General features: G+C 38.4%; 1 protein-coding gene across 1 annotated transcript in view; it reads right to left on the bottom strand.

Annotated features, from left to right (window-relative positions):
* Positions 1–474: 474 nt before the first annotated feature.
* Positions 475–20,965, bottom strand: part of PSIP1 (PC4 and SFRS1 interacting protein 1) — a 39,232-nt gene continuing 18,741 nt past the window's right edge. Inside the window, exons 6-16 of the mRNA XM_010562091.1 lie at positions 20,655–20,717; positions 18,497–18,632; positions 16,554–16,629; positions 15,471–15,696; positions 14,705–14,823; positions 12,168–12,223; positions 10,847–10,917; positions 5,184–5,285; positions 4,280–4,493; positions 1,894–2,005; positions 475–1,237 (exon numbers count right to left, since the gene is read on the bottom strand). Of these exons, the coding sequence (XP_010560393.1) occupies positions 1,174–1,237; positions 1,894–2,005; positions 4,280–4,493; positions 5,184–5,285; positions 10,847–10,917; positions 12,168–12,223; positions 14,705–14,823; positions 15,471–15,696; positions 16,554–16,629; positions 18,497–18,632; positions 20,655–20,717 (1,239 nt within the window). The 3' untranslated portion in view covers positions 475–1,173. The remainder of the gene's footprint in view (positions 1,238–1,893; positions 2,006–4,279; positions 4,494–5,183; positions 5,286–10,846; positions 10,918–12,167; positions 12,224–14,704; positions 14,824–15,470; positions 15,697–16,553; positions 16,630–18,496; positions 18,633–20,654; positions 20,718–20,965) is intronic.

The raw sequence follows: 20,965 nt of genomic DNA, 5'->3' as shown, positions 1-20,965 counted from the left end.
CCATTTTGTAAATATGCACAAATCACGTTTTTGCTAAGATTGGTACAGATGTATACATGTGCATGTGCTTCTATCCATTGACATAAATGATGGCAGAGTAATAAGGAATGATAAATATGCTTGCATCTACAAAAGTACTCAATATAGCAAAGAAGTCTTTAGAAAGCATGCAGTGCATTCTAATATTAAGTCTGCTGTACAAATGCAGCAAAACAGGCTCCATAAATTCAGCTGCTGGTCAACAGTGTTGATGAATGTTGAAACAAGTATTCTCCTGTTGGCTTTTCCACATTACTACAAACCTATAATCCTGCCTCATCTTAACATTACAGCTAGTTTACAGATTACTGAGACCAAAAATAAACGTAATGGGTTCTGCTTAAGGACAACTATAGAAGCAGTTAACATCATCTAGGTGCAGTACTATGTAAATGGACAGTATTGTATAATACTGTTAAGAACTAGTCTCTCTTTATCAGTTTAAATTTTTTATTTTTGTAAACTAAACAGTGTTTTCCAACCAGTGTGCATCAATAGGTTCTGTAGGAACACCACATTTCTTTCTAGTATACTTATTATAGCAAAAGCATACCATAAAGTCATGTTGCAGTAAATTGGCACAATGAGTTTTGCAAGAACAGAACTAAACTTGTTTAGAAAAAGTGATTAAGTATACTCATACATTAACATTTTAACAGCTATAAAAATGCCAGTTCCAACTCCTACAAAACACAGTGAAAAGACATCCTAACAAGAGTTGAAAAACTATGCACAAACAGAGGTCAGTATCATAGGAAGAGAGTAGGTTTTATACAAGTGAAGCAACTGGGCAGTTAAAAGTATTTACACTTTTTCCTGCTATTAGCTAGACAAACATACAGTAGTCAGGTAAAAATATACTACAACTCTAAGTCCTGTAACATGTAAGCATATGTCTTCTAACTGGAATTTTCATCTTTTGAAATGTGTTACCTGTTAATACTGGACAAAACTATTGGCAGAAGTGTTTAAATACTTTTAAACCAAGATTAAAGGGGGCTTCTATTCCACAAAATTTAACTTTAAAATACTATGCTTATAAAATTATTTTAAACTTTCAGCAGTCTATAGATTTGAAATGCAAAACTTAACAATCCCCTTTATTTTGTATTTTAGAAAAAGACTCCAGTGATGTCATTTGCTTTCAAAGGCAGAATCTTTTGCTGGCTTTTCAAGCTCTCTCTCTTCACCGCATGTCCTAGAAACAAAATAATGTAACATTAATGACCATATAAAAGTGTGGAGAGCAAGACTTACTCCAGATGAATTTGTACAGTCTAAAGCAAGTGATGCTGATACACATTCAGCAGCAGATAGAGTCTGGAGAAGTGAAGCAGGTAGTGATGCCAGCTGTCTATCTTCTCTTTTACTCTGACTGCCCCCAAATGCGAAGCTAAGCTGGTAGTGATTGTTCTACAGCTACACTATAGAACACTAATTTAGGTGGTTTGGCTATTGATTAGAATACATGATTTCACAAAAAACTTGATAAATCCCACTAGTTTCTGTAAGACTTGGTTCAGGCTTCCTTTGCTTCCAACTTAATAGGACCGAGTAGTATAAAACATAGGAGAAAGCTTATACTTTGCCCTGTCTCACCACATGCTGATTTTCTCCTAACAGGACATCTTGTTCCAGTCTCCACCACAGCAGTGAGTGAAATAACTTTTAAAATGTTCATTCAAAACTTCAATGGAAGATTTGCATGCTATTATCATTCTCTAAAGTTGAGAGAAAACTCTGTAAAGAAAACAGTACCTCACCATGGTTAAGTAACTTCAATCTACTGCTGTTTTATTTTACATCATTGTGCTAGAGCAGAACAGATCCTTAGTTCAGGTAAGGTTAACTCACTTTTTCTTACTGCCGGCTTCATGCCTATCTTTCTTTTCCTCTGTGTTCTCTCCATTGTGTTGTGACTGGTTGGTGTCTTGAGCTTCAGACCCTCCATTGAGAACCTTTGAACCTTTAAAATTAAAGGGCAGGGAAAGAAAACAGTACTGGAGGCAGCAAAACTCTGTTATAAAAAGCCCTAGATAACTTCTTTAACTTCATCCACTCAAACACTATAAATGTTTTCCCCCCACCTTGATACACAGCAGCTGAAAAAATACAAAATGCATAAAGTGTTACAGCTTTAACTTCCTAAAACTCCATGCAATGAGACTCATCCCATAATTTTAATAATAGGAAATGAACAGTGTATGTATTTCATGTGATTTTGAGTTCTTTTGCTTGCTAGGCTACAGGTAATAGGATTAATGCTTATTTATTTTCTGAGCAGCTGGAGAATATACTTCAGCAGTAAATGCTGTTTACCACTCTAACGTGGTCAGACAATTTGGGGGGATTTCTGATACTTCTAACTGGAGAAGTTACTAATTCCATGGATTCTTGTTTACTCTTAACTCTAACAAACATGTATATAATCAAAATATGACAAACAGTATATATAATTAAAGTGTTTAGTTATAGCATGCAGTTGTCAAGCAGGAAAACAAAGCACTATGTAGAAGCTGTATTTAGTGAAGGCAAAGCAGGAATGTTTAACCGCTTTAAAATTTCTGTGATTAATACATGTTTTGCTCTAGTACTACCAGCTAGGGAATTTTGAGTGGATTGTTGAGGAATGTCACTTTAAGTCAGAATTGACAATCTATTTTATTTGAAGTTACACGTTTACCAAAAGAACTCTATTAAACTACTGTGCTACAGCAAGAAAAAAATACAGGACATTACTCATCTGAATACCTGCAGACTGAGAGATGCTAAAAAGCAGACGATCATTTTAAGATGACATTCTAGTAGTTGGTCTACTTAGACTTGCTCAGAATCTGTTCTGAACATCAGTGTCATGGGAGGAATTCAAAGAAACAATGAGTGCTACAATCCCTTGTTACAAAGTGGATAGTCTGAAGCTGTACTTCAGCTGAAGTACAAACCGCTGTAATTGTTGTGCTTCATAAAGATAGTAAGAGTTCAGCAGTTCAGTTTTTAAAAAGGCAGAAGTACAAATGTAAGGAACCAGCATTTCTCTTTGTAGCAAATAAAGAAAAATCCACTTCCATTAAATAATCCCCTACTCTGATAAAACTTCTTACCATTTGACTAGGCAACAACATGGCATTTCAGTGTGTTCCACTGAAATCTAGTGTTAACCTTACCAGGAGTAGCTACATTAGTCAGGCTATGTGTAGGTAGTCTTTCAGTTTAGATGCTTTGTTGAAGTATTAGCTGTGCTGATCGCTGGGTTGGGGAAAGATCTGTGTGGAACCTCTACTACATCATACATATGTCTCTCACCATAACATGGTTGGATTTTATCATCCTTGCTTTCTTAGAAGTTACAAATATGGTGGCATTTCAACTACAGTTATTCTGAATCCTTGGCATCCTCAATCACCTCAGTTACAGTAACATGTTTATTCCAGATCTGGGTGGTGTAACTTTCAAAACAGTTTTCTGAAACAGTTTTGGTCCCAGGATTCAAGTTCAAAGTAAGTAAAATTTATTTCCAGTGCTTGTGGAGATCAAGGATCTAAACAATTTAAAAACGCAAGTATCTATTTTACTACACTTCTTTCCTGTTTTGTTTTTTTTTTTTTTTTAAATAACAAACCTAAGTTATTGTAGGGCATGGTTACTATGGAAAGCTTTCAATATCATGCTGTACTTGTACAAGCGCTCATGATTAATCTGGAATAGTACTGCCAAGAGCATAAAAGCCTACTGTCCCCTAAATTAAGATTATTTCTTTACTGTTAGACTAACTATGAAGTAGGACGTAAGTGGTTAAAAGCTGCTGCTACACATAGTAGCATGCATGATACAGGAAGAGGCCAGTGAGGGAAACTAAGCAGTTAAAGCACAGGCGGAAGTCTAGGCACCAAAAGGCTACTTGAGGAATGGAAGGTAGTATGTTATTCTACCTCATGTTTAATGGTTTTTTTATTCCACAAGGTAATAAAGTTATAAAATTTACAGAGAAGTAAAAAATGCTAAACTCAATTATTGCAAAAGCCCTTCCCTTCAGGCAGTAAAGGTAAAATAGCCACAGAAAACATTATACCCTTGAACTTGAAATTTATTTATAGCAGTACTATCCTTGACTATTTCAGATATGTAAAGGTTTTAATAGATGGGCAGAATTCCTACATCAAGGATTTTTTAAAGCTGGCTCAGAAACTGATGGAGACTAGGTCTTTTATATGATAATAAAACTAAAACCACAGTAACTTACCTGTTTGATCCTTTTCCATTTTTTTGTTTGCTCCTTTCTTCCACTGTTCTTTGGTTTTGCTGGCTTCCTCATGCTGCTTCTGCTCAGCAAGTGATTTATTTAGTACTTGGGAAAGAACAGAATCTCCTTCCCCAACCAGAAACATGGTCTTGAACTTGTTATATAGCATGGTAGATTTCTCCATGATAACTTGGCTAACTTTGAATTTCCGTATCTGAAATCAAAGTAATAAAACAATGAGGTCCACTTAGGTATTTAAATACCTATGTAATTTCATGACATGCTAGATGAAGTTTTTAATTTAACCTGAAATGAGATCATAGACTTTAACATTCTCTGAAGTATCACAGAATCGCAGAACAGCCCAGGTTGGAAGGGACCTTGAAAGATCATCTGGTCCAACCCTTCGTGGGAAAGGAAGCCTGGATGAGATTATGAAGTACCCTGTCCAATTGCATCTTGAAAACCTTCAGTGATGAGGACTCTACCATGTCCCTTGGGAGGTTTTTCCAGTGAACAATTGTTCTCACTGTAAAAAAATTTTCTTTTTTATATCAAGATGAAACCTCTCCTGGTGCAACTTGTACCACTGCCCCTTGTCTTCTCCATGTGGCTCCTTGTGAAGATAGAGACTCCATCCTTTTTGTAGCTGCCCTTTAAGTGCTAGAATACTGTGATGAGGTCCGCCCTGAGACTTTGGGAGGAAAAGACCTAACTCCTTCAGTCTTTTCTCATAGGGGAGATTCTCCAGCCCTTTGATCATCTTCATGGCCCTCCTTTGGACCCTCTCCAGTCTGTCTGCATCATTCTTCAATTGTGGGGACCAGAACTGGGCACAGTACTCCAGCAGTAAGAAACACTGGTATCAACTTAAGAAAACACATGTTAACATTGCAGATCTCACCTTCTTTAGAGTCAGAATCATCTCTGTATGTTTCTGAGCTTGTTGCATTGTGACTTGAAGGGATGCAAGCTCATCGAGAGCCTCAATACACCTGTTCACATCCTGTATATAAACAAGAAATTAGTTTGAAGACTTAATGTTAATAATCTTTAATTAGCCATACTACTTCATTTCAGTGCTCTGATACCTTAATTTGACTATGTACTTAATTTTAGAATAATTCATATAGTCAAACTTTCAAACAGAAATTATTGTCAGCTGCCTTTCAGCTACTTCCATAACAAAAGGCAGATGCTATCTGAATAACTTACTATTATTTTCAAAAAACAAACTTAAGCTTTATGTCACTTCTAAAATTCTAGTACTTCCATGCTTGAAGCTGTTCTCTATAGTCAGCCTTTTTCATACAGGTTTTTCCCAAGTGATTTGCCACTGAGAAGGGAGCAAAGCATCTTAAGTGGACTGCAGTTAATATACAGAACTGTATCTTTGTAGATTCTTCAGCTGAAAGTTTGAGAATGACACACTATGCAGGACACCTAGAAGTAATGATGTGAGCTTCTGATCCATTTCTAGGAACCACTGTACTAAAGTCTTCTTCCTATAATACTTAGTTCTCACTTTCCTTATCTTCAGCTACTCTTACTTATTTTACCTCCTATCTGGAACTAACAAGATTCATCACCAGAAAAGGTCATAATAATATTCTGCATTTTGTATGAAGTTGTAACTCCTGTTCTCAAGGGGAATTAGTATTTAAAAAAACCCTAAACAAACGTATCAGGACTATGCTCAGCAGAGTTCTTATTATCATGTTTACTTGATAAATACAATTATGGTAAACTAAATGTCCTTGCTGTAGCTCTACAGTTAATGTTCTTCCCAATATTTGAAGATATTTGCCCCATTATACCTCTGAATCAGAGGTTGGGGGGGGGTGGGGGTGGTGTTCTGCTTTTTTCTGATTATTTTAGGGGAACTTACTATCTGGCTCAGGACAGAGTGATTTACTTAAGCCAAACCATTAAGTTATGAAGTAAAAGCTTTCTAGATTTTATTTAAGGTGAGCTATTTTTTTGAGACAAAGTATCGGCATAGACTTAATAGGCCACAGTAAAAATGAATGTTTCATATTTAACACTGTGGTTAGCCTTGGGCAGCAGCCAGATGCCCACCCAGGTGCTCACTGCTCCCTCCTCAGCAGTGCAAGGGGGAAGACAGGATGAGAAGGCTCATGGGCCAAGATAAAGACAGGGAGATTGCATACCAGTTACTGTCACGGGCAAAACAGACTCTACTTTGGGGAAATTAATTTATTACCAATTAAAATAGATTTGGTTGTGAGAAACAAAGACAAATGTTAAATCTACACTTGTCCTTCCCCTCTCTTGCATTCTCAATTTCACTCCAGACTCACCTCCCCAGCCCAAACCAAGCAGTGCAGGAGGGGCAGATGGTCAGTACATCCCAGTTCCTCTCTGCAACTGCTTCTCTCTGTCTCCTCTGCTCCAGCTTAGGCTCTCCCTACAGGCTGCAGTCCTTCAGGAGAAATATCCAACATAGGCTCTCCACAGGCTGCCGCGTGAACATCTGCTCCTTCATGGTCTCTTCCACAGACTGCAGGCAAATACCTGCTCCAGCACCATGGAGCACCTCCTCCCTTCTCCTCTGACCTTGGTGTTCCCTCTGCTGTTTCTCACTCTTTCCTTCCCTCCTCCTCTCTCTGCCCAGTGTTTTGCCCTTTCTTAAATATGTTTTCACAGAGGCACAAACATCTTGGCCAGGTGGTTCAGCTGTGCCCTGTGGTGGGTCTGCTGGAGCCAGCTGGAACTGGTTGTATTCTGGCACCACTACCAGAACCTTGCCTCTGACACCTGACACAATGCTGGGTTCCTGAATTGGAGCAGCTTGCTGCTTCTCATACTACTGTACTGCTTCACTGACACTCATATTTCCTCATTGTACAAGTGGCACTCAAAAAATGAAGATAGTAAACCAAAGGCTGAATCCCTTTCAGCACCATCCATGCAATAGTACTCTGAAAAGGCCATGTAATCAGTTAGGGAAGGTCATCAAACTGATGTCACTCTCACACCTCTCCTTGGCCAGTTAATACTGGTAGTGAAAATTTCCTTGTCTTCAGCAGTACATAAAGGCAGAGATGGAATGAAGCCTTTTACTTGCTTTTTCAGTTGTGTAAATGGAAATGGACTTTTGAAGATTTGCATACCCTCCAGAACTTCAAGTAAGAGAGAGACTGGTGAAGTATTTTTGGTCTGGTCTCATGATTTGAGGTTTCAGTTAAGAGAAAACAACAACAGAAGCACAGATAACCTTGAATTCAGAAAACCTGGTAGTATTTTTCTACAGCACCAAAGGCATAGAAATTAAAATAGGCTTGAAAAAAGATCCAGTTCTTGTCCTTCCCTATGTTACTGCCCAACCTTAACAGTTGATTTGCAGGTGTAAGAATTAGACAATAGGCAAGTGCTTGATGATCCCCACTGTAAAAAAGCTTTTTCTTGTTCCTGTATTTACATCAGTGTTTATTGCCTCTTGTGCTTCCACTGAGAAGTCTGGCTCTGTCATCTTTCCTCACTCCATTCAGGTATTTGCACACATGGGGAAGAACCCACTCTCGACCTTCTCTTTTCCAGGCTGAAGACTCCCAGCTCTCTCAGCCTCTCCTCCTATGACAGATGCTCCAAGCCCTTAATTCATCTTTGTGGCCCTTTACTGGGCTCCCTAGAGTTTGTCCATGTCTCTGTTGTACTGGGGAGCCCAGAATGGGATCCAGTGTCAAGTAGAGGGCAGCCATCACCTCCTGTGTTTTGGCAACTTTTTCTAATGCAACCCAGGATGCTGTTGGCCACCTTTACCACAAGAGCACATTACTGGCTTGTGGTAAGCTTGGTGTCCACCAACACTCCAAGTCATTTTCTGAAAAGCTACGCTCTAGCTACTCAGCCTCCAACTTGTGCATGGAGTTATATTCCTCTGAGGGGCAGAACCTGAACCTTTGTTGAACCACATGAAGTGGCTGTTGGCCCATTTCTCTAGCCTGTCCAAGTCCCTCTGGATGGCAGCACACCTATCAAATCTTTCCTTTCAGTTCTGTATCATCTGCAAACTTGCTACAGGTGTGGTCTGTCCCATCCTCCCAGTCATTAATGAAGATGTTCGAACAGTATTGACTACTAGTGACTGGCCTTTAGCTGGACACACTGCCACTGATCAGAGTCTTCTGTGCCCTGCAGTTCAGCCAGTTTTCAGTCCACCTTGCTATCCACGTAGTCCAGACTTCATCAGTTTGTGAGGCTGTTATAAGAGACAGTGCTCTTCGGTTTATTCTGCATCAGGTCCCAGTTGGTTTAAGTGTTCCCTAATTTGATCCTTGTCCACTGAGCATCAAGTCTTTCCTGTTCTGGACCTTCCCCTAGTCTCTGGGACCTAGGATTCCTGAAAGAAGTTGTATAAGCAAACTGAGGTCAAGAAGGCATTGAGTACCGAGTTAGTGATAAAAGGAAGACTAGGCAAATGTGGGCCCTCTCCAGAAGGAAATGGGAGACCTGGTTACCCAGGACATGGAGAAGGCTGAAGTACTCAATGACTTTTTTGCCTCAGTCTTCACTGACAAGTTCTCCAGCCACACTGCCCAGGTCACAGAAGGCAAAGGCAGGGACTGAGAGAGTGAAGAACTGCCCACTGTAGGAGAAGATCAGGTTCAAGACCATCTAAAGAACGTAAAGGTGCACAAGTACATGGGATCTGATGAGATACAGCTGTGGGTCCTGAGGGAACTGGCAGGTGAAGTGGCTAAGCCACTATCCATCATATTTGAGAAGTCAGGGCAGTCCTGGCAATTTCCCACTGACTGGAAATTGGGAAACATAACCCCCATTTTTAAAAGGGGAAAAAAGGAAGACCCAGGGAACTACAGGCCAGTCAGTCTCACCTCTGTGCCCAGCAAGATCATGGAACGGATCCTCCTGGAAACTGTGCTGAGGCACATGGAAAATAAGGAGATGATTGGTGACAGCCAGCATGGCTTTACTAAGAGCAAATTGTGGCTGGCAAATTTGGTGGCCTTCAATGATGAGGTTACAGCGTTGGTAGATAAGGGAAGAGCAGTAGACATCATCTGCCTGGACCTGTGCAAAGCATTTGACCCCGTCCCACACAATATCCTTGTCTCTAAATTGGAGAGACGTGGATTTGACAGATGGACCACTCAGTGTATCCACTGAATTGGCTGGATGGTCACACTCAAAAGAGTTGCGATCAATGGCTTGATGTTCAAGTGGAGACCAGTGGTGTTCCTCAGGGGTCAATGCTGGGACCAGCACAGTTTAACATCTTTGTTGGTGACATGGACAGTGGGATTGAGTGCACCCTCAGCACATTTGCCAATGACACCAAGCTGTGTGGTGCAGTCAACACACTGGAGGGAAGCAATGCCATCCAGAGGGACCTTCACAGGCTTGAGAGGTGGGCCTGTGCAAACCTCATGAAGTTCAACAAGGCCAAGTGCAAGGTCCTGCACATCGGCTGGGGCAATCCCAAGCACAAATACAGGCTGGGCGATGAGTGGATCGAGAGTAGCCCTGAGGAGGACTTGGGGGTGCTGGCTGACACAAAGCTCAACATGACCCAAGTAATGTGCATTCTGGTCTGCATCAAAAGAAGTGTGGCAGCAGGTTGAGGGAGGTGATTCTCCCCCTCTACTCTGCTGTGGTGAGACCCCACCTGGAGTACTGTGTTCAGCTCTGGGGCTCCCAACATAAGACAGACATGGACCTTGAGTGGGTCCAGAGGAGGGCCGCAAAGATGATCATGGGGCTAGAGCACCTCCCCTGTGAGGACAGGCTGAGAGAGCTGAGGTTGTTCAGCCTGGAAAAGAAAGGGCTCCAGGGAAGCCTTATAGTAGCCTTCCAGTACTTAAAGGGGGGCCCTACAGGAAAAACAGGGAGGGACTCTCAATCAGGCAGTATAGCAATAGGATGAGGGGTAACAGTTTCACATTGAAAGGGGGTACCTTTAGATTAGGTACTAGGAAGAAATTCTTCACTGTGAGTGTGGCTGACCATTCTCTACTTCTGCCTCATGAGGTGATCTGCAGTAGATGTCCCTCAGGATGTCACCCATATTGGTCTGCCCACTAATCCTGACCCATAAGCTCTCAGCTGGCTTACCATCTGTGCCAGTGCAGAGTTCCACACATTCCCACTGGTCTATCACAAAGAGTTATCCTGCATCTTGTCCTCCCAGCACCTGTCCTTCCTAAAGAGCCTGTATACATACATGGCGAGGCTCCAGTCTGGTCAGCAGATGGGGACCTCCATCCCTTGCATTGGGGAATCTGCCACTAGTACACTCACCATGTCCTTCTGGCGCTTCTGCATGGCTCAGGCTGAGCTGGCACAGATACTTCATTTGACAGAATTCTGTCTGAATGTTTCTGGTAAATAATTTATTATTAAGTATTTTCAAACAAAAAGCATTGATCTTTTAATGTCCATAATAACCTCATTTAAGCAGCAGTTGTCTTTCAAATGGAAAAAATTCCATTCCTTCTCAGAATATTAATTAAAAACAAACATGCACGCCAAGTATTTCCTACTGGAATTATACATATAAATTGGTTTAAAAAAGAATATACTTACAAGATGATCAATTTTCAGGGAGTTCTTAATTTCTGCATGTATCCTTTGAAGCCTAGAATCCATTGATGTTTCTGAAGATTAAAAATAGTATGCATAAATATTTGATAATCACATCAGGTCTGATTTTTTTTAGAAATTTTTCTACAAATCTGAACTTCACACAGAAGGTAGAAAAATACAGGCAGGCACTCTGCATCAGACAACAATGCAGGTGCATACATAAATACACCATGGGGCTTCCTATCAGAGATAAAGTATGCAGCTTTTTAAAATTGGACACTATTAATAACCTACATAGTTTTCTCCTGAGGAGTTAAACTGAAAATGACTTTCTATTTCAATATACAGCTATCACTCTTTACTTCTGGGCCAGGTTAAAAGGAAGACACAATAAATACCGAGAGTTACAAAGCTAGAAAACTTTTAATGACAGGACTCCTGGATATTGATGGTTTTATCTTCAGTAAATGGGACATGATTCCAGTTACAGTCCAAATCCATCCAAGTAAAATGTTCCTAGCACACATGCTCCAGCAGGTGTGCAAGATAAATGAGTATGTCTGTCTAATTCACATGCTGAATGCCTGTTTGGATTTTTTCATACACAAGTGGTATGTATTCAGAACAATACTGCAAGCAAACAGAGTTTCTTTCAAGTCCAATCCATCTTGAATGGGTTTGGCTAATTTTTGACCCGCTCCCTATCGACACAGTGGGTTGGTTGGAGTCCATGCGACTGGATCTGTACTACACTACAATTACAGCTGGCAGTTTGGATTGCCCTTAAAGATGGGAGTACTAAAAAAGGAATGACTTATCCCTATGAAGGTCAGTTTGCAAGTATGTGTTAGTAGACAAGACCACAGTAATCTGAATCTAAGCCTCCTGCTTAGGAAGAACAAGCCTCTTGCTCAGCAAGCCTCCTGCTTAGTAAAAGGTAGTATCTAAATACTTACAAGAGGTCCCTCAGATTATTGTGTTGAGAAGACAGAAGGGAAAAAACAAAGGGAAGAACTACAGTGATTCGGTTCAAAGAATAAGAGCTTTTGTTTCTTTTTCACAAACAGAAGGGATCATCAGGGTTTAAAAGCTCAAATGACAGTAAAATGGGAATAGCAAAGACCTGTTCTAATGCACTGAAGAAAGAACATAGAACAACAAGAATGCACTACTTCACAGACCTGAAGGAAGCAGTCATGGATCAGACATCTCAGACTGAGACCCCACAGCCACCCTTGGCAGTAAATTATCTTATCCAGGCAGATAATTCTGTTCAAAATTTAAGACAACCAAAAATACCGTTTAACTTCTTTAAACTAACCTCTCTTCTTCTCCATCTTCTTAACTTCTGTTTTCTTGCCTTCTTCTTTACTCTGCCTATCAAAAATGTTAAAATGTTTTTACAAGGTTGTAAAGTCTGTTTCCTCAGTCTTCCCCCCCCCCTCCAAATTTTAGATGAGATGCAATGTTTTGAGTTATTATCTCAGTAAAACATTAGCATGCAGAAAACACAAAGAGCCAAATCCTGGTTTTCAAAGACTGAAATAAATTAACAAAATTAGTTAGCTTAGATACTGCTGATAAATCTTCCATACTGACAGATGGTTTTCCCTAGAAGCAACAAATTAAAGGACTTTAAAAACAAGTCACATTTCCAAACTGTTTTGTTTTGGTTGCATGTACAAATTGGTAGAATGGCGTTGTACAGAACTAACTTACAGAGGAAGAAAATATTTTTATTATGATGACAAAAAGAGTAAAACTATTTAACATTACCACAGGGAATTATGGAGAGATCAATTAGTCATAATCAGTTCCGATGTGATAATTACAACAGTGTAAGTATCCTACAACTGAATATAAATGTATCAGTGATAATTTAAATATTCTTGAAGCAAATAGTAATAAAGGAAAAAGATTTATTACAAGTTCATTGAAATCTCCTGGCTCTTTCTCTAATTATATCACTAAAAATAAAGCTGGGACTCAACCAAACCAAACCTGTCTCCATCTTAGTTACAGGATGAATAGAGCTTTTTCAAACAAGCTTTTGAACTTTTTATTCAGAAAGAATCATGAACCCGTTTAGCAAATCCTCAGTCTTGTCTTACTGAGGGGTTTCAAAGCCTCATTTTAGAATTTGCATATTTCAGCACATCATGACTAAATACTCTGTGACTGATTTTCTTGTCACAGCAATATGCATCCATAAAATATCCAGGCCTGCATGTCTATCATCTTCCATGTTCCTTTCATACTCTATCCAGTTAGAGAATTGACAGTTTTAAAGTACATAAGACTATTTTACTTCAACTAGCAGCACAAGCTCATGCCATTTAAGCGGTACATGTAAACTTTGTAGATGTACAGAACGGCGTACAAAGCACCATTATTAGACTTAACTAAGTATTAACGAAGTAGCTACAAAGACCAGAAAATGGAAACTATGCTGATGAGAAAAGTAACCAAAAAAAGGTATCAGCCTATATTCAGTGTATTAGTAGAGGAACTTGAAGACAGACAGCACAAAAAGAAGTCTTTTTTACTTTTTATCAATATTGAGTTTGTTGTATTAGTCATCAGCTATAATTAAATTCATTATGCATTCATTTACTACTCCTTTATCTTACCGAAACAGAGCTCTATCTACCCTCCAATGCATAAAATATGACAGCTATTTAAAAGTAAAGGAGATTTGATTATTATAACCAAATCAATATATGACAGTTTGATTGCAGAAATCAATCAGCATATGTCAGATTTAAACAGTGATATATTAAGAGCTGCAAAGATGCTAAGGACAATTTTGTATCTCTCGAGTTGGAAATGCTTAGGTTTGCTACAGGCAAGTAGAACAATTATGTTAGGTTTCCAGAGGAGTGACAGGAAGAAGAGGGGAAGAAAGGGCTAGAGAATTAAAAAACCCAAACTAGATTCTTGTTAATGAATGTGAAAAAGGCAGAATTTTGTTATTACAGCTGAAGGGGACCACTATCTTCCTCCTTTTTCTCCAAATTTTTACCTTGTTCTCCCTTTCTTCTGCCGTCCCACCAACTGTGGGGATGGGAGCATCATGCTCTAGTGGTAGCAGCTTCTCCACCCATTTGCAGAATAGCTCTCAAGAATGAATCAGATTTCTTCCTATTGTCATGTCCTGTGTCCCCACCTCTCCACCCCCTACCCCCCATTCCCACTTTCTGGCAGGATCCTCTCTCTATTCTTATGCTTGATTCATCTGTGATCATTTATCTTCCAAATGCAGACTGCTCATGGTATCACTCAACTGGCTTTCCAGTGCTATAGTAGAATAGTTCTTAAATTTTTCCTTGTTCTGTCTGACAGTGTGTGCTCTAGCTGCCAGGCAGAGAAGGAAATGTCTTCCAGGTGACCCTATGCATTCCACAACCTGATCAAAAAATCCATAACCATTGATTAATAGGTCCTACCAGCTCTCAATCTAATATATCCAAATCTTAAAAGAAAAATACATGGCTGTCCTGAGCAGTTTTTCACACTGATCCCTTTTCACGTGGATATTCTTAGGCTACGTCTAAATACAACCCACCAGCTGTCTTCTGCTAGAAATTCTAAGTTACTGAAAGACTGACTGACTTCGCTTAATTTCTAGGTTCAATTCTTCCCATCTTCCCACAATAGAACATATTGGTTTAGAGGAGCTTTTTATTCTCCACTTAAAAAGAAGTTAAAAAATAAACAAACAAACAAAAAAGGTAGGGGGAGAGAACAACTGAACACAGTGCAAACCATTTTGGGATTTTTTTCAGATATTGTCTCCTCCTGTTAGTTACAGAGTGCTCCTACAACTTGCAGACACACCACATGTTAAAACATACTCACGATTCAGATTCTGTCTGTTCCTCTTGCTTACGCTTTCTTTCTGTTACTTCTCTCTCATGTTGGCCTCTTACAATGCTTCTTCTATGAGCTGCCTGAAAGCTTCTTCCCCCTTTTTTCTTCTGTTTTTATTTGGGATTTTAGGATTGGAAAGAGAAAAGCAAGACTATTAAATCATTGTTTCTGTAAACAGGTAAACCTACCTACACTAAAGATCTTTGAAGCAACTGAGCTCCATGGAATAACCTCACAAGAGCTGGCTTTCCCTGCAAATAAAGGTAAGACTTCAACATGTAGATAAGTTCTGAATTTCTTTAGTCCTTTCTCTCTTTTTCCTTTTCTAGTAGAAGGCAAATATCCTAAGCACCAGAAAAATGAAGATTTTCCAAATTATTGGCTAGGGACAGCTTTACACCTTTCAGAAACTTGACTTCAAGCCAAATGTTCTCTTAGATGCACCCAAGAAAAAAAAAGTCTGTGTTCCAAGGAACATACATGGGAAAAGCCTTTTGACAAAATAAATTATTAACTGCTACATTTAAATCCTTTAAAAAGAAAAGCATCTTAGAAAAGATGCTTTTCTTAGAAAATAGCAAAGAAGTTCCTGAAAGAGTTGTTTGACAAAATGTAGTTCTGCAACTTTTAATCTTTATATAGTAGCCAGCCACAGGGCTCCAACCTTTACTAAAAGCTAGCATTAACTTCAAGAAAGATCTTCAGTGGTACTATTTTCCTCTATAATAAATAGATCAGGAAAGCAAAATTATACCTTGTCACCTTCTTCTTGTTCTCCATCATCTTCAGAATCAGTAGCTGATGCAGAACCCACTTTTGCAGCATTTTTCCTTTTTGGTTCAGCCTCTTTCTTTCCTTCCTTTTTGTCAAATTCCTTCTTTGATTTCTCCTCTTCCTTCTGACTTTCCTCATCTTTTTTGCCTTGCTTTTTGGGCTTTTCTTCTGGTCCTTTTTTCTTTGCCTTCTCCTCCTCATTAACACTAAAACATGAACAGTACTTAGGCATCATATCCATTATCTACAGTGAGTTTAAAACATCACATTATTCTAACTCAGGAAGTTAGGTTTTTTTAACCACAGAATGTTAAAAATTATGAAGTTAATTCACTTTCAGTTCATTTAATGACTCTTCAACAAATACTCATTCTTTTTCCAAAATTATAGCCCACTACCTATGCAAAAAAAGAAATAAATAATGGTATGGAGGCTCTAGTGAAGCTAATGTGCATAGATCCAAAACCAAGAAGTTAATGCTCAGAAGTTCTCCACACATGTATGCGTCTGCAGGACCAAGGCTGCATACAGTGTAAACTAGTTTTATAAAGTATACTTATTTAAAGTGTACATATACTGAAACTGTGCATGTGCTAAATGCTCAACTTTTCCTTCATTTACTAGAACCACTAAGGACTTGACACAAGAACTGAAGAGGGTAAAAACAAAATGTAGGTAACAAATAGTGTTGGAATTCCATCAGAAGAGATTTCTGAAACAAAAAATGTAAAAAAAGTCAGTATTTTAGTTTTGCATGATCTTTTCTTTTCTCTTAACAAATATCTTTTCCTCCAATCAGCATACAATTATATATGGAATTTTGCACAGATTTTACAAGTTAGGAAGGTTAAGATCCTCTATCTCTTGTTCCAGAAATGTACTACCTTGAGTTACTACGTATTAATTACCTGAGCTGTAAGTAACAACAGCAAAGCAAACAGTAACTCATACTGAATATACTAAAGGGGCAAAACCCTGTCAGACTTACAAAGTCTTAACATAAGCAACAACACGGTTTACAATGAAGAAGCTTTATATTAAGAAACAAAACAGAACAACTCACAAGTCACTCTCTGAAAGGCAAGGTGGTTTCACCAACTTGGGTCTCCCTCTTGGTTTTGGAACCTTTACTTCAGAAGCTAGTATTTATATAGAAAAAACAGGTTAGACCACAGCCACCATATGCTCTTTGTCTATGAGGAAAGATTCTCACTCAACAGACAGAAGCTACACTTCAATGAAAATATATACCCTAACTTTGTTATTATACAGAATTAAGTGTTAAGTGAGTACCAAACTTTATCTCTCTGAAAAATGGAAGTGTTGGTAGTTTTTTTTAGGCGATTGGTGTTTTTTTAGCCACAGGCTCCAACTACTGATTCTTGTGGGGTTTGCATTCTGTGTAGTTAGGATTTGTTTCACGTGTTGCATAACTAATATGAACAAGTCTCAAATTAGAGAATGAGAAAGTTTGAAATTAAGAGAATGGAAAGAAGTAATTTACTGTCCACATGTACACCGTCTGTTTGCCATTATTTTTAGATGTATCATGGGGCTTCCATTACTTTTCCCGATAACAAATGACTGTCAAGAAGTTCTACCACCACACTACAGTACAGAGCAAAACTTTACATTTCCTCAGGTTCACCATATTGTTAGAAATAAGACAAATAAGGTATCTGGCTTCTTGGCACTTATATCATTCAAATGCTTGTCCAATACCACAGTGAACATGTGGTTAGGAAACCTAATATCCAGTGTTGAAACTCCTGTTGGTGTTAGCATGGAGCACTGTTAAGGAAGAGATGCATGCATCATATCAACACTAGAAAAGGCTGCATAGTACATCTTTTAAAAAGGTATTTTATACAGGAGGTGAAAGCATCTCTTACAGATCCTTTCCTGCTCTTACGGACAGTAGTTAGTAAAAACAAACAAAAAAATTGTAATGATAAAAACACATACAAATATTAAAAATGTACATTTAGTACATGTATTGAAATGGGGTGAGGGGGAAGCTGAAGTAATACTTAAATTTCCTCACAGGAAATTTAACCACAGAATGTTAAAATTATGAAGTTAATTCACTCTCAGTTCATTTAATGACTCTTCAACAAATACTCATTCTTTTTCCAAAATTATAGCCCACTACCTATGCAAAAAAAGAAATAAATAATGGTATAGAGGCTCTAGTGAAGCTAGAGTAATTAAGGCAAAAGTAATTAAGTCTAGTTGACTGCAGCTGCACTTTCTAGAAGTTATTTTCATATTGTCAGCAGATACAGATGAGTATAGATTATGTTTCCCAGAGTAGATACTCATACAATGTACTTAACTGCTGCAATGTAGTAGTTAATGATCAATTCAAGAATATCTGCAAACGTACCACAAAAATTCCAATGAATTAGATCATTGCTACTTTGAAAGAAACACGCACTGCAGAATTATCACCAAATGGTTCTCATTATACATTTTTTAAAAAGCAGTATCTTCTTTTCAGTTGTCTACCTACACAGACTGCCTTAAACATCTTTTTAAAGAAGTCTCTCCTAACCTCTTTTATTGTCCTCTGAGCTCCACCTACAGGCTCTGTGTCCCCCCAGTTCTCTTCCTTGTGTGTTACGGATATTTTAACACAAGTAAAGTATTTTCAGATCTTTAATGAATATAAACCTTTGTGGAGCAACTGTGCACAAAGAGCTTTTATTGTATATCTGTAGTTTAGCAGCATTCTATGAAGAAGGCTTTTCTCAAGGTTGTTGTACCCCAAACCAACAAGTCTTATTTAGAGGACTGAGCATTAATGCTAACAATTTAAATCCATTCATATCCTAAATTCATAAGTTTGAGATGACGTGTTTTCTCATTACAATTTATTAGTAAAGACTGCTTTTAGCACGAGAAATACTACAGAGGTAGTACTTTAGGGGAAAGAGACAGCTCCCTGACTAACTCTACTAAGATATTCCTGTGGTGAAAGAAATTAAATCTTTCTTTTGAAGTTACCTGCTGGTCTTCCTCTTTTGGGGCTCACTTTTGGAGACACTGGCACAGGAGCTGCAGCTGCTGTCGCCACTGCTGCCGCTGCCACTGCTGCCGTTGCCACTGCTGCTGCTTCCTCAGCTTCAGCTTGTTTTTCAGCCTAATTTAAAGAATGAAGTTCAAGTAAAAATATAGAAGGCACCAGTATCCCAACTACTTTCTCAAACAACAGTTTTAAACTTCTAGAAATGCATCATTATGCTATTCCTTCTACACATGAAAAAAAGTTTCCAAATTTATGAACAGATTCTATTTAAATATCACTGATTTAATCCTCTCCATATCATCACTCCCTGATATAGTGATGTTTCATGTAATTTCAACCAGCCCATTCATCTTCAGAACAATGAACTATTGTGGTAGAACAAAGGAAAAAGATTATTTGTAAGTATTTTTAAGATCCCCACAACAGCATGCCAAAACCCAGTTTTAAGCAGGTAAGTTCATATTTCTCGTACTCTTCTTTTAGATGCCACATCTCCCCTAGCTGCATCACACTATCAAGCCAGTAGATGGAGCTATTCAGAAAGACACCTGCTTCTAGCTCTACAGCCAATTATTCACAATGAAAAATTGTTTGTTGAACTGCACTAACGGGACATAGTGACCTTCATCTACATAGTTGTTTTAGGGGAGCGGGTTGTAAAGATAGACAGAACTTATGACAAAAGAAGATCTTGATGAAAGGATACATATCTCCCTGCAGAAACATTCCATATCCATACATACAGACAAAAAGAATTGAGAAAAATGCCAAGTGGAAAAATATTAACAGAATTTAGTGTCCTGGATGCAGGAGCATCAGCTAGCAGCAACAGAAAGTTATAGGCAATTACATATTTATCTTATTTTCTTTGTGGGCACCTATGATAAAAGACAATTTCAAGGAACAGAAACAAACTTAAATCTAGAACAGAGTAGAGGTGGATCTCTTGCATTAATTCTGCTTTCCATGAGCCTGCAGAAAGACTGTTTAAATGAGGACAAAAAAACACCTGCTAGAATGCTTTTTTTACAATCCCAGGAAAAGAAAATACCATGTTTCTTAAGGCAAATAAGAAATGCATTCAAAGTCATATAACTGCATAGCCAACCCTCTTTTCTGACCCACAAGCACAGACCACATCCCTTGAAATACTACATTTTTCTGTTCAGCAATGGCCTGTACTAACAGAAATTTCTGGTTAAACCCATTGCCACATGCAGCACATGCCAAACAAAAGTGGAGTGTGTGTGTGTGATCTGTGAGGCTTCTCTCCCATTTACAAGCTGACATCACATGTATGCATAGTCACAGACACTCTTCCAACTTCTTGCTGTTTCAGAGTAAAAGCTTTCTTCGAATTTTATTTTAAGTTTTTATAAAATTTACTTTTTTTTTAAATAAGGTATTCTTTAAATTGTATTTTTTAAATATTCAAGTCATTTTTGTAAGAGCATCCAAACACATATCTTTCTTTTTAGTGAAGCAAATGATACTCAGCATGCTACTGACCTGTGATGACTGTACTAAGGTCACAGTTACTTCGCACTCATCCCATCCCTGCTGTCAGCACTAATGTTAAAAGTCAAATTAAAATTAAACTTTGCCCCACTTTAATCTAGTTTTTAGTTGGGTCAGTGCCCTGACCTTGCTTGCTGTGTGACCACATGAACATTAAGGCTGCAGCATGCTGAGCAAGCAGCTGGAACCGCCTCTTTCAAAGTAACTCCAATTTTTTCCAGGTTGAAGAGACCACAAAATCAGAACCTCATGAAAAAGGGGGTGCATTTCAGGTGTTAGTTCAGTGTGATGAAAGATGTTACAAGAAATTTTTCAGAGCTTCAAACCAGACTATTTTATTAGTGGTCTAGCAACAGTTTATATCTTAGTTTTACTTACTTGCGATGGACTGTTTGGGAAAAGATGGGAACTCCCTGCTCTACATTAAGTTCAAACAGAATTAAGATTTGTAAAACACCCTCTGAGAAAACTTTCATTCCTACACATCTTTCAGCCATTTGAAAGGGGGGAGGAAGGCATCAAGCACTTAAATTTACACATAATCTGACATTCCAGAAAATAATATCCAGGCTAATCACATCCACGAATTCCAGTAAGGTGAATTAAACATATTGTTACCTTCCTTTTTCTTCCTCTTCTAGCAACTTTAGCAATAGAAGCATCATTTCTTTTCACCACATCCTGTGAAGATTAAAAATGGTGCTAAGACTCTTAATAAAACAAAGATACATTTTAAATTATTCTAAGTTTTTTCCACAACTGAAGCCACGAAGACACCTCCTGCTTTTAAATTATTAAAATCCTGGTTATCTGATATCAGGATTTTTCTTTCTGAAAGATAAGAAATAAAACAAGTAGTAAATAATATTCTGTTTTAAATAAAGGTATGTACTCATGTTTTAGTCTGTCTGAACTCTTTTATCTAGTCC

Source organism: Haliaeetus leucocephalus, unplaced genomic scaffold (assembly GCF_000737465.1).
Source record: "Haliaeetus leucocephalus isolate CR32 unplaced genomic scaffold, Haliaeetus_leucocephalus-4.0 Scaffold154, whole genome shotgun sequence".
Classification (NCBI taxonomy): Eukaryota; Metazoa; Chordata; class Aves; order Accipitriformes; family Accipitridae; genus Haliaeetus; species Haliaeetus leucocephalus.
The sequence above is the reverse complement of the archived record's forward strand: the minus strand, read 5'-3'. Positions and strand labels throughout refer to the sequence as shown.